The following is a 12,821-nucleotide window of genomic DNA, read 5'->3' on the forward strand; positions in this document are numbered from 1 at the left end:
GACTTTGACGTTAAATTGGGTATTGAAGGTTAGAGAACACCAGGAGCACACTGAACCTCTAGCCTGATTTTCCATTTTTCCTTCCCTTTCCAGGGTCTGCAAGTGGATGATGAGATTGTGGAGTTCGGCTCTGTGAACACTCAGAATTTCCAGTCACTTCATAACATTGGCAGTGTGGTGCAGCACAGTGAGGGGGTGAGTGGGGCTACCTGGTGTCTTGGTCTGTTTGGGCTTCTCTAACAGCGTGACATAGGCTGGGTGGTTTACAAACTACAGAAGTTCATTTTTCACAGCTCTGGAGGCAGGGAAGTCCAAGATCAAGGCACCAGCCAATTTTGTGTCTGGGGAGGGCTTGCTTCCTAGCTCCTAGGTGGTGCCTTCTTGCTATGTCCTCATCGGAACCCTGGGAGCTCTTGTATAAGGGCACTAATCCCAGTTGGGGCTTCACCTCTCATGACCTAATCACCTCGCAGAGGCCCCACCCCTAATACCATCACATTGGTGGTTAGGATTTCAACATATGAATTTCAGGGGGCCACAGACATTCAGGTCATAGCACACGGCCTCTGGTCTATAGTCCTGGAGTTGCTGGAAGTGTTGCTGAGGCCCTGGACTGCTGCCTTCATGGTGTTGTTCAGCACAGCCCCATTCAAGGCCTTTACACTTGCTATTCCTTCTGCCTAGAATGCTCTTCCTCTTCATCCTCTTTCTGTTTTACACTGGTGACATGCTCTCAGGGGGCCTTTCCTGGCTACCCTAACCTAAATTCCCCTCTCCTCTACCCTGCCTCTGTTTTCATTTAACTAGGTTTCTTAGAGATCTTTTCTTTTCTTTTTTTTTTTCTTTTTTTTTAAAGACAGGGTCATGCTCTGTCACCCAGGCTGGAGTGTGGTGGTGCCATCATAGCTACGTCACTGGCTAATTTTTTTATATTTTGTAGAGGTGGGGTCTTGCTATGTTGTCCAGGCTAGAATTTTTGTTGTTGTTTGTAGCAAAGATCCACACTTTTCAGGAGTGACACTGTGGCAAAGCCCAGGAAAATTATTAACTAAAGTTTTCGGTTCCCAAATGAAGTCTCCAGTTAACCCAACAGTTCTGGATTTTTTGACTCCTGCTCAGCTGCGTGGTTCATCTACTTGTAATGCATCAGTGCAGGCCAGGCCAGGTCAGGTCAGGAGATGGCTCACAGTTGCCTGTGCCCCTGCTAGTGGTCAGGCCATCATTTCTGCACTGATACTGTCATCAAATCTGTAACTTGTATGGATGTTTAAAATGATTTTGTGAAATTTATCAGTTGTTTTGCTTATGGCTCTTGCATTTTGTGTCTGCTTAAAGAAATTTTTTTTTTTTTTTAATAAATTCTTGGCCGGGCACGGTGGCTCACACCTGTAATCCCAGAGCTTTGGGAGGCCGAGGTGGGCAGATCATGAGGTCAGGTGATTGAGACCATCCTGGCTAACATGGTGAAACCCCGTCTCTACTAAAAAAACGAAAAATTAGCCGGGCATGGTGGCACACGCCTGTAGTCCCAGCTACTGGGGAGGCTGAGGAAGGAGAATCCCTTGAACCCGGGAGGCGGAGCTTGCAGTGAGCCGAAATCACGCCATTGCACTCCAGCCTGGGTGACAGAGCAAGACTCCATCTCAAAAAAAAAAAAAAAAGCTTTTAATTCTTTTATTGTTTCATTTTTGTTTTTCCTTTAGTCTATCTGGAATTTATTATTATTATTATTATTTTTTTAATTTTTATTTGAGACGGAGTCTCACTCTGTCACCCAGGCTGGAGTGCAGTGGTGCGATCTTGCCTCACTGCAACCTCCGCCTCCCACGTTCAAGTGATTCTCCTGCCTCAGCCTCCTGGGTAGCTGAGATTACAGGTACACTCCACCATGCCTGGCTAATTTTTGTATTTTTAGTAGAGATGAGGTTTCGCCATGTTGGCCAGGCTGGTCTCGAACTGGCCTCCCAAAGTGCTGGGACTACAGATGTGAGCCACTGTGCCCTGCCTATTTTTATTATTTTTACAACAGTTTTGTTGAGATTTAATTCACATACTACACAGTTCACCCATTTAAAGGGGTTTTTAGTGTAGTCACAGAAACCATCACAATTGTACATTTTCATCACCTCTCCTCCTGAGGCAGCCACTTTCCAGCCACGTGTCCTTCAGAAAGACTACAAGCACACAGAGCTGCCAGTTGATTTTAATATTATTAAGGTGTAATTTACCTGCACCAAGATCCACCTTTTTCAGTGTACGGTCCCGTGAGTTTTTCTTTTTTTTTTTAGATGGAGTCTTGCTCTGTCGCCCAGGCTGGAGTGCAGTGGCGCAATCTTGGCTTACTGCAAGCTCTGCCTCCTGGGTTCACGCCATTCTCCTGCCTCTGCCTCCTGAGTAGCTGGGACTACAGGCGTGTGCCACCACGCCCAGCTAATTTTTTGTTTTTTTTAGTAGAGACGGGGTTTCACCATGTTAGCCAGGATAGTCTCAATCACCTGACCTCGTGATCTGTCCACATCGGCCTCCCAAAGCTCTGGGATTACAGGCGCCCGCCACCACGCCCAGCTAATTTTTTTGTATTTTTAGTAGAGACGGGGTTTCACCATGTTAGCCAGAATGGTCTCAATGTCCTGACCTTGTGATCCACCCGCCTCAGCCTCCCAAAGTGCTGGCTGGGGTTACAGGTGTGAGCCACCGCACCCAGTTGAGTTTTCTTTTCTTTTTTTTTTTTTTTGAGATTGAGTTTTGCTCTTTTGTGCAGTCTGGAGTGCAGTGGCATGATCTCGGCTCACTGCAACCTCTGCCTCCCGGGTTCAAGTGATTCTCCAGCCTCAGTCTCCTAAGTAGTGGGGATTATAGGCGCCCACCACCACACCCAGCTAATTTTTTTTTATTTTTAGTAGAGACAGGGTTTCACCATGTTGGCCAGGCTGGTCTCGAACTCCTAACCTCAGGTGATTCACCCACCTCCCTCCCAGAGTGCTGGGATTACAGGAGTGAGCCACTGTACCTGGCCATTCCCGTGAGTTTTCACAAATGTATGTAATATGTCATTGCCACCACGATGAAGGTGGAGAGCATTCCATCACCCCGTAAAAATTGCCTCAGGTTTCTTTGTAGTTAATCCCTCCCTGTCAACTTCCAGAATGTCATAGAGAGAAAAACCAAACAATATATTGCCTTTTGAGTCTGATGTTCTTCACTCAGCACAGTGGATTCTGAGACTTCTGTCTCTTGTGTGGATCTGTAATTCATTTCTCTCTCTTTTTTTTTTTTTTGAGACAGAGTCTCACTCTGTTACCCAGACTGGAGTGCAATGGCGCAATCTCGGCTTACTGCATCCTCTGCCTCCCGGATTCAAGCAATTCTCCTGCCTCAGCCTCCCTAGTAGCTGGGATTACAGGTGCCCGCCACCACGCCTGGCTAATTTTCTATTTTTAGTAGAGATGGGGGTTTCACCATGTTGGCCAGTCTGGTCTTGAACTCCTGACCTGAGGTCATCCACCTGCCTTGGCCTCCCAAAGTGCTAGGATTACAGGTGTGAGCCACCATCCCTGGCCTAATTTGTTCCTTTTGATTACTAAGTAGTACTGCAGGGTGTAGCTGGACCACAGATTATTTTTCCGCTTACTAGTGAGGGATGTTTAGGTTGTTTCCAGTTTTTTGTCCTTACTGAGAAGAGCTGCTGGGTTTTAATCTGTCTTTTCCAGTTAAATGTATTCTCAGCTTCCTTGTAGGCCTATAAATCCTTCTTTATAAAAGCAGTTATTCAATTTTAAGCAAAACGAATTTTTTCTTCATGTGAAATTTCTCGGGGAATTCCAAGATGTCATTGGATAAAAGCTGAGCTGTCTTGGTGGGCTGGAGGATGGAGAAGGTCGCGTGTTGTGAGTAGGGCCTCCCTGGCTTCAGCCTCATTCCCTCAGGGGACCTGAGCTCAGCTGGAGAATCAAGAATCTGTTTTGTGAGTCAAGAAAAAAAAAAACCTTGCCTAGCGTGGTGTCTCATGCCTGTAATCCCAGCACTTTGGGAGGCTGAGGCGAGTGGATCACCTGAGGTCAGGAGTTTGAGACCAGCCTGGCCAACATGGTGAAACCCCATCTCTACTAAAAATACAAAATTAGGCCAGGCATGGTGGCTCACACCTGTAATCCCAGCACTTTAAGAGGCCAAAGTGGGCAGATCACAAGGTCATGAGATCGAGACCATCCTGCCCAACATGGTAAAACCCCATCTCTACTAAAAAAAAAAAAAAAATTAGCCGGGTGTGGTGGTGCGTGCCTGTAGTCCCAGCTACTTGGGCTGCCGAGGCAGGAGAATCACTTGAACCTGGGAGGCAGAGGTTGCAGTGAGCTGAGATTGCGCCACTGCACTCTGGCCTGGGCCACAGAACGAGACTCCATCTCGAAAAAAAAAAAAAATTAGCCGGGTGTGTTGGCACTCCTCAGCTACTTGGGAGGCTGAGGCAGGAGAATCGCTTGAACCCAGGAGGCAGAGGTTGCAGTGTGCTGAGATCACGCCACTGCACCCCAGCCTGGGTGACAGAGTGAAGCTCTGTGTCAAAAAAAAAAAAACACACACACACACACAAAAAACAACCTCACAGTGTTCTATTGTGAGACATTTAGATAGTTTGCAGTTTTGTGAAGATTAGCACTCTTGCAGATCCATTTCTATTTCTTTTTTAATTTTTTTTGAGACAGAGTTTTTCTCTTGTTGCCTACGCTGAAGTGCAATGGCATGATCTCAGCTCACTGCAACCTCTGCCTCCCAGGTTCAAGCGATTCTCCTGCCTCAGCCTCTGAGTAACTGGGATTATAGGCGCCCGTCACCACGCCCAGCTAATTTTTTGTATTTTTAGTAGAGATGGGGTTTCACCATGTTGGCCAGGCTGGTCTTGAACTCCTCACCTCAGGTGATCCACCTGCCTCGACCTCCCAAAGTGCTGGGATTACAGGCATGAGCCACTGTGCCCAGCCCTTTTTTTTTTTTCGGAGATGGAGTCTTGCTCTGTTGCCCAGGCTGGAGTACAGTGGTGCTATCTCAGCTCACTGCAACCTCTGCCTCCCGACACCCAGCCTTCTTTAACGAACTTTTTGCAGGCGGGATTTCTAGATCAAATGCATACAGTTTCAAGAGGAAAAAAATCTTTAAAAAAATGTAAGTGACTGGCCGGGCGCGGTGGCTCAAGCCTGTAATCCCAGCACTTTGGGAGGCCGAGACGGGTGGATCACGAGGTCAGGAGATTGAGACCATCCTGGCTAACACGGTGAAACCCCGTCTCTACTAAAAAATACAAAAAACTAGCCGGGCGAGGTGGTGGGCGCCTGTAGTCCCAGCTACTCGGGAGGCTGAGGCAGGAGAATGGCGTAAACCCGGGAGGCGGAGCTTGCAGTGAGCTGAGATCCGGCCACTGCACTCCAGCCCGGGCGACAGAGCCAGACTCTGTCTCAAAAAAAAAAAAAAAAAAAAAAAAAAATGTAAGTGACTGCTGATGGATAAGAGATTTCTTTTTGGGTGATGAAAATGATCCAGAATTAGATAGTGGTGGTTGTTTATACTAACTACATTGAATATAGTGAACTCTGAATATACTAAAACTAACTTAATTGTATATTTTTAAATGGTGAATTTTATTGTATGCAAATTATGTCTCAGTGATAAAAATAGGCTGGTTGCAGTGGCTCCTGCCTGTATTCCCAACACTTTGGGAGGCCAAGGCGGGAGGATCACTTGAGGCCAGGAGTTTTAGACCAGCCTGGGCAATATTGCGAGACTGTCTCTCCCCAAAATATTAAAAAAAAAATTAGCCAAGCATGGTAGCATGTGCCTGTAGCCCCAGCTGCTCTGGAGGCTGAGACAGGAGGAACACTTGACCCCAGGAGTTCACGGGTACAGTAAGCCAAGGTCACCCCACTGCACTCCAGCCTAGATGATAGAGTGAGACCCTGTCTCAAATAAATAAAATATACATTTATCCTTAAAATCACATAGTGCAATTGTATTTACAAATAAAAGTCCTAGTGTTATAGCTCTAAGAATTTGTCTACCAGGTTTTCCGATCATCACTGGAAATGCCCCCTCCTCCCAAAAGAATTATTTATTTTTTTTTTTGAGACAGAGTTTCGCTCTTGTTGCCCAGGCTGGAGTGCAATGGCGCTATCTTGGCTCACTGCAACCTCTGCCTCCTGGGTTCAAGCAATTCTCCTGCCTCAGCCTCCCGAGTAGCTGGGATTACAGGCATGCACCTCCAAGCCTGGCTAATTTTGTATTTTTAGTAGAGATGGAGTTTCTCCATGTTGGTCAGGCTGGTCTCTAACTCCTGACCTCAGGTGATCCACCTGCTTCGGCCTCTCAAAGTGCTGGGATTATAGGCATGAGCCACCGTGCCTGACCCCAAAATAATTTTTTAAAAAGTCCTGTGTCTCTCCCTTCCTTAGTGCCTTCCACTACACATGCTGGGTCCTGGGCAAGGTACTGGAGCTGTAATGGGGAATGAAACAAATAGGGTCCTTGCCTTGGGAGTGCTTTGGTGGGGGAGCCAGGCCTTAATCAAGTAATCACAGCTGTATAATGATGAACACTGATAAGTGTTAGGAAGGAAGAGTGTTAAGAAGCTCAGAGAGTCAATCATGGGACCCTGATTTGGTTTGGGATTGAAGGAATGTTCCTCAGGAAGTGACCTTCAGATGTGTATAGAAGTTTCTCTGGTCGGGGGGAAAGCTGGCAGGGAGAAAATCCTTCTTAGGCCCTGGAGTGGGAGGATCAAAGAACTCAGAGGAGGGTGGAGCCCAGAGCAGAATGGAGAGAAGGGGAGGAGGCGAGGCGGGGAGGTGTTAAGGTCAGGCCTGTGGTCCTTAGTAAAGATTGTGCTGTATTTTTCCTGAGGTGCGGAAGGGAGCCACCGCATAGTTCCAGGTTGGGGGGGTGACAGGGGTAAGAAGCCTTCTCTGGATGTTAAGTAGAGAACAGATTGGAGGGTGATAGAGTTGTAGCAGTCAGTCAAGAGAGGATGGTGGCTGTGACAAATGGGGTGGAGGGAGGGGCCAATCAGAGAGACATTTAGGATGTAAAATCCATGAGCCTTAACCTGATGGAGTATGTCAAGGAGGCCTCCAGGTTTCCAGCCTGCCCAGGGGTGTCATTGACAGAACTGGAAGCACATGAGTATGTCCCTCACAGTTTCCGCATGTGGGTGCGTGTGTCTACAGCCACTGCTTTTTTTTTTTTTTTTTTTTTAGGACAGGATCTCTCTCTCTGCTGCCCAGGCTGGAGTGCAGTGGTGCAATCATAACTCACTGCAGCCTCAAACTCCAGGGCTTGAGCAATCCTCCTGCCTTGGCCTCCCAGGTAGCTGGGACTACAGGTGTGCACCACCATGCCCGGCTAATTTTTTTTTCATTTTATAGAGACAGGGTCTTGCTATGTTGCCCAGGCCGGTCTAGAACTCCTGGGCTCAAATGAGCCTCCGGCCTCAGCCCCTCAAAACACTGGGATTATTAAGCATGAGCCGCCACGCCTAGCTGTGATTGCTTTTTGACAAAGATGACACAGAAAAGGCCTAGTGTACATGTTGCTCTGCATTTCTGCCCACTTTGAAGGGAATTCTGTGTCAGCACATGTGTATCTTCATTCCTTTGAATGATCCCACCATATCCCATTGGTCGGTTCACCATCTTTTACTTAGCCAGCCTCCCATATTCAACATTTAGGTTGTTTCCAGTGTTTGGCCATAACAAACAGTGATGTAGTGAGTATCCTTGCCTGTGGGAGAATTTCTGCCGTGTTGCTAGACATGTCATTACTGAGTTAAAGGCAGTGCACATTTACCCTTCATAGATCTTGTCAAGGTGTCCTCCAAGAAGCTTGTGCCAGTGCACGTTCTCTCAAGTAGCACCCATGAGTGCATCTGTTTCTAGCCCTCCCAACTATATTATAGTCTGCGGCAATGACATAGGTATTCTTTGACAATCTGGTAGGAAATGACTTTTTTTTTTTTTTTGAGATGGTGTCTCGCTCTGTCACCAGGCTGGCGTGCAGTAGCGTGATCTCAGCTCACTGCAACCTCCACCTCCTGGGTTCAAGCGATTCTCCTGCCTCAGCCTCCTGAGTAGCTGGGACTACAGATGCCTGCCACCACGCCCAGCTAATTTTTGTATTTTTAGTAGAGACGGGATTTCACCATGTTGGCCAGGACAGTCTCGATCTCTTGACCTCATGATCCTCCTGCCTTGGCCTCCCAAAGTGCTGGGATTACAGGCATGAGCTACTGTGCCTGGCCTATGCTGTATTTTCTTAGATTTAGAGATTCCACTGATAAACCTGACATATTTTTTTTGTGTGTGGTAAATATATATATAATAAAAAAAATTACCATTTTAGGCTGGGAGCGGTGGCTGACGCCTATAATCCCAGCAGTTTGGGAGGCCCAGGTGGGCGGATCACCTGAGGTCAGGAGCTGGAGACCAGCCTGGCCAGCATGGTGAAACCCCATCTCTACTATAAAGACAAAATTAGCCGGGCGTCCTGGCGGGCACCTGTAATCCCAGTTACTCTGAAGGCTGAGGCAGGAGAATTGCTTGAACCCGGGAGGCAGAGGTTGCAGTGAGCCGAGATCGCGCCATTGCACTCCAGCCTGGGTGACAAGAGCGAAACTTTGTCTCAAAAAAAAAAAAAAAAAAAAAAAAGTTACCATTTTAACCATTAAAAAATCTACGCTTTAGTGGCATTAAGTATGTTCACATTGTTTTACAAACATCACCCCACCCATCTCCCATCTCCAGAACTTTTTCACCCTCCTAAACTGAAACCCAATCTCCATTAAACACTAACTCTCCATTCCCACTTTCCACAGCCCCTGGCACCCACCATCCTACTTTCTGTCTCTATGAATTTGACTACTCCAGGGACCTCATCTAGGTGAAATCTTTACATTCTGTATAGTTTTTTTTGTGTTGTTTTGTTTTTGAGATGGTGTCTCGCTCTGTTGCCCAGGCTGGAGTGCAGTGGCGCAATCTCCACTCACTGCACCCTCCACCTCCCAGGTTTGAGCCATTCTTCTGTCTTAGCCTCCCTGAGTAGCTGGGACTACAGGCGTGTGCCACTAGGCACAGCTAATTTTTTTTTTTTTTTTTTTTTTTTTTTTTTTGAGATAGAGTCTCGCTCTATCGCCCAGGCTGGAGTGCAGCGGCACCATCTTGGCTCACTGCAAACTCCGCCTCCTGGGTTCATGCCATTCTCTTGCCTCAGCCTCCCGAGTAGCTGGGACTACAGGCGCCTGCCACCAGGCACGGCTAATTTTTGTATTTTTAGTAGAGATGAGGTTTTGCCATGTTGGCCAGGCTGGACTTAAACTCTGCCTGCCTAAGTGCTGGGATTACAGGATACTGTATAGGTTTTTTCTGGCTTATTTCACTTAGCATAATGTCTTCAAGGTTCATCTGTGTTACAGCATATGTCAGAATTTCCTTCCTTTTAAAGGCTGTATAATATTCTACTCTATGTATGCACCACATTATTTTTATCCATTCATTAGTCAGTGGACACTGGGATTGCTTACACCTTTTTGTTGTGAACAGTGCTGCTGTGAACATGGTTGTACCAATATCTGTTCAAATCCCTGCTTTCATTTCATTGTATATGTGCCCAGAAATTTAATTGCTGCATCATGTGGTCATTCTATGTTTAAGGTTTCTAAAATTTTTTTTAACTTTAATATATGAACTTTTTTTTTTTTTTTTTTTTTTGAGACGGAGTCTCGCTCTGTCGCCCAGGCTGGAGTGCAGTGGTGCGATCTCAGCTCACTGCGAGCTCCACCTCCCGGGTTCACGCCATTCTCCTGCCTCAGCCTCCCGAGTAGCTGGGACTACAGGCGACCACTACCACGCCTGGCTAATTTTTTGTATTTTCGGTAGAGATGGGGTTTCACTGTGTTAGCCAGGATGGTCTCGATTTCCTGACCTCGTGATCCACCCATCTCGGCCTCCAAAAGTGCTGGGATTACAGGCATGAGCCACCGTGCCAGGCCTACTCATATTCTAATCAGATTTTTTGTTGATGTTGAGGTATAGGAGTTCTTCATATGTTCTGGATATTAAATCCTTATTAGATATATGATTTGCATGTATTTTCTTTTTTCTTTCTTTCTTTCTTTTTTTTTTTTTAAGACAGAATCTCGCTCTGTCACCCAGGCTGGAGTGCAGTGGTACATTCATGGCTCACTGCAGCCTTGAGCTTCTGGGCTCAAGTGATCCTTCCACCTCAGCCTCCCAAGTAGCTGGGACTACAGATGTGCGCCATCAAACCTGGCTGATTAAAAAAATATATATACTTTTTGTAAAGACGAGATCTCCCTCTGTTGCCTGGCTGGTCTTGAACTTTTGAGCTGAAGCAATCCTCCTGCCTGGGCCCCTGAAAGTATTGGGATTACAGGCGTGAGCCACCGTACCCAGCATGCATGTATATTCTCCTGTCATGTGGGTTGCCTTTTCACTCTGTTCATAGTGTCATTTGATACATAGAAGTTTTAGATTTTGATGGCATCTTGTTTTGATTATTTTTATTTTTTTGAGACGGGGTCTTACTACATTGCCCAGGCTGGAGTGCAGTGGTGCAGTCACAGCTCACTGCAGCCTCGACCTCCCAGACTTGAGCAATCCTCCTGCCTCAGCCCCCCAAGTAACTGGGACTATAGGTGCACATCACCATGCCTCGCTAATCTTTATACTTTTTGTAGAGTCAGGGTTTCACCATGCCCAGCCTGGTCTTCAACTCCTAGGCACAAGTGATCTTCCTGCCTCCCAAAGTGCTAGGATTACTGGCATGAGCCACCATGCCTGGATATCGTATTTTAATTTGTAATTTTCTTTGGTATGTACTCCCCCCGCTTTAATTTTAATTTTTTAAATTAAAGTACTATATACAGGCTGGGTGCGGTGGCTCATGCCTGTAATCCCAGCACTTTGGAGGCCGAGGTGGGTGGATCACCTGAGATCAGGAGTTGAAGACCAGCCTGGACAACATGGTGAAACCCCATCTCTACTAAAAATACAAAAATTATCCGGGTGTGGTGGCGTGTGCCTGTAATCCCAGTTACTCAGGAGGCTGAGGCAGGAGAATCGCTTGAACCCGGGAGGCAGAGGTTGCAGTGAGCCAAGATTGTGCCACTGCACTCCAGCCTACGCGACAGAGAACCCATCTCAAAAAAAAAACAAAAAAAAAAACATGCTAGGTATGGTGGCACACACCCAAAATCCCAGCACTTTGGGATGCTGAGGTGGGCAGATCACTTGAGCCCAGGAGTTTGAGACCAGGCTGGCCAATATGGCAAAACCCTGTCTCTACTAAATATACATAAAAAATTAGCTGAGCATGATGCTGCATGCCTGTAGTCCCAGCTACTCAGGAGGCTGAGGCATGAGAATCGCTTGAACCTGGGAGGCTGAGGTTGTGGTGAGCTGAGATTGCACCACTACTCTCCAGCCTGAGCAACAAAGCAAGACTCTATCTCAGAAAAATAAAGCAATACATACTCATGGTTAAAAAATTAATGATATGGAAATATATAAAAGTAAACATCTTCCTCTTATTCCAAAGGACTAATCCTCTCTGGATGTAACCACTCGTAACAAGTTTTTCCATGTTCTTCCAGAAAACTTCACATGCTAGAGCAACACAGGTGTCCTTTTAGAAAATATTATTGGCCGGGCGCGGTGGCTCACGCCTGTAATCCCAGCACTTTGGGAGGCCGAGGTGGGCGGATGACCTGAGATCAGGAGTTCTGAGACCATCCTGGCCAAACATAGTGAAACCCCATCTCTACTAAAAATATAAAAATTAGCCAGGTGTGGTGGCGGGCGCCTGTAGTCCCAGCTACTTGGGAGGCTGAGGCATGAGAATTGCTAGAACCTGGGAAGCAGAGGTTCCAGTGAGCCAAGATTGCGCCACTGCACTCCAGCCTGGGTGATAGAGTGAGACTCTGTCTCAAAAAGAAGGAAAGAAAGAAAGAAAATAAAATGCTATCAAATAGGTTCATACTTTGGTGGGGTTTTTGTTTTGTTTTGACTAAAACCCTTCATTCTCTGTACTGTATTTGAACAATACCTATTGATGGACATTTCTGATGTTCTCAGTTTTTGGATTTCTACACAGCCCTGGAATGAACACTTCATTTGTATGTCATCTTGTAATTGTGTACTATGTACCTTGGACATACCTTTTAAAAATTGTTGGTGGGGGGACACGTATTTTTTGAGGAAGATGGTACTAAGGTCAGCACCCTGGCTGCCCTGAGAGCGCAGTGCCATGTTCCCTACCTTCTCGCCAACCACAGGATTATGCTGAAAATGAAAATCTTTACCAATTTGATAGGCAAAAAATGAGATCTCAGCATTTTAGCCTGTAACTGTGAGTACTAACAAGGCTGAACACAAAACGAGCTTATTTTCTTTTCAGAAGCCCCTGAATGTGACGGTGATCCGCAGCGGGGAGAAACACCAGCTTAGACTTGTTCCAACACGTTGGGCAGGAAAAGGACTGCTGGGGTAAAGTGTCTGTTTCTGTTCATTCTCACTGGGGCATCATTTGAGTGTTTGTTAAACGTGAAGCTGGAGGGGAAGGCTGGGGAGACATTGGGGAATAATGGGAATCCCCAGTTCGTTTGGAAACTGCAGATAAATCCTCGTGGTAGGAACGAGACTATAGCTGTAGAAGCAGAGGGAGCCCCAGTGTCTCTCCTGGGACTCTCCGGTTCATTCATGCACTGGGCATTTGATTTAAAAGAATGAAAGAACATTGGTGAAAAGGTCAGAAGGGCTCGGCCT

At 46.5% G+C, this 12,821-nt stretch overlaps 3 protein-coding genes, 1 non-coding gene and 1 pseudogene across 7 annotated transcripts in view; 3 read left to right on the forward strand and 2 right to left on the reverse strand.

The window, feature by feature from the left end:
* PSMD9 (proteasome 26S subunit, non-ATPase 9) overlaps positions 1 to 12,821 on the forward strand; it is a 405,206-nt gene that overhangs the window by 391,960 nt on the left and 425 nt on the right. For all 3 annotated transcript variants that reach the window (XM_050748168.1, XM_050748169.1, XM_050748167.1), the window contains 2 exons: positions 94 to 195; positions 12,454 to 12,542. In XM_050748168.1, the coding sequence (XP_050604125.1) occupies positions 94 to 195; positions 12,454 to 12,542 (191 nt within the window). The remainder of the gene's footprint in view (positions 1 to 93; positions 196 to 12,453; positions 12,543 to 12,821) is intronic.
* Positions 1 to 12,821, reverse strand: part of MORN3 (MORN repeat containing 3) — a 330,245-nt gene that overhangs the window by 253,998 nt on the left and 63,426 nt on the right. The gene's annotated exons all lie outside the window — the stretch shown is intronic.
* Positions 1 to 12,821, reverse strand: part of LOC126930677 (40S ribosomal protein S3a-like) — a 265,438-nt pseudogene that overhangs the window by 238,265 nt on the left and 14,352 nt on the right. The window lies entirely within an intron of this gene.
* BCL7A (BAF chromatin remodeling complex subunit BCL7A) overlaps positions 1 to 12,821 on the forward strand; it is a 237,214-nt gene that overhangs the window by 76,828 nt on the left and 147,565 nt on the right. The gene's annotated exons all lie outside the window — the stretch shown is intronic.
* Positions 6,022 to 6,082, forward strand: LOC126931880 (U7 small nuclear RNA). The gene has a single exon (XR_007717989.1). It is a non-coding gene; the product is annotated as a U7 small nuclear RNA (small nuclear RNA).

Source organism: Macaca thibetana, chromosome 11, assembly GCF_024542745.1.
Source record: "Macaca thibetana thibetana isolate TM-01 chromosome 11, ASM2454274v1, whole genome shotgun sequence".
NCBI classification, from domain to species: domain Eukaryota; kingdom Metazoa; phylum Chordata; class Mammalia; order Primates; family Cercopithecidae; genus Macaca; species Macaca thibetana.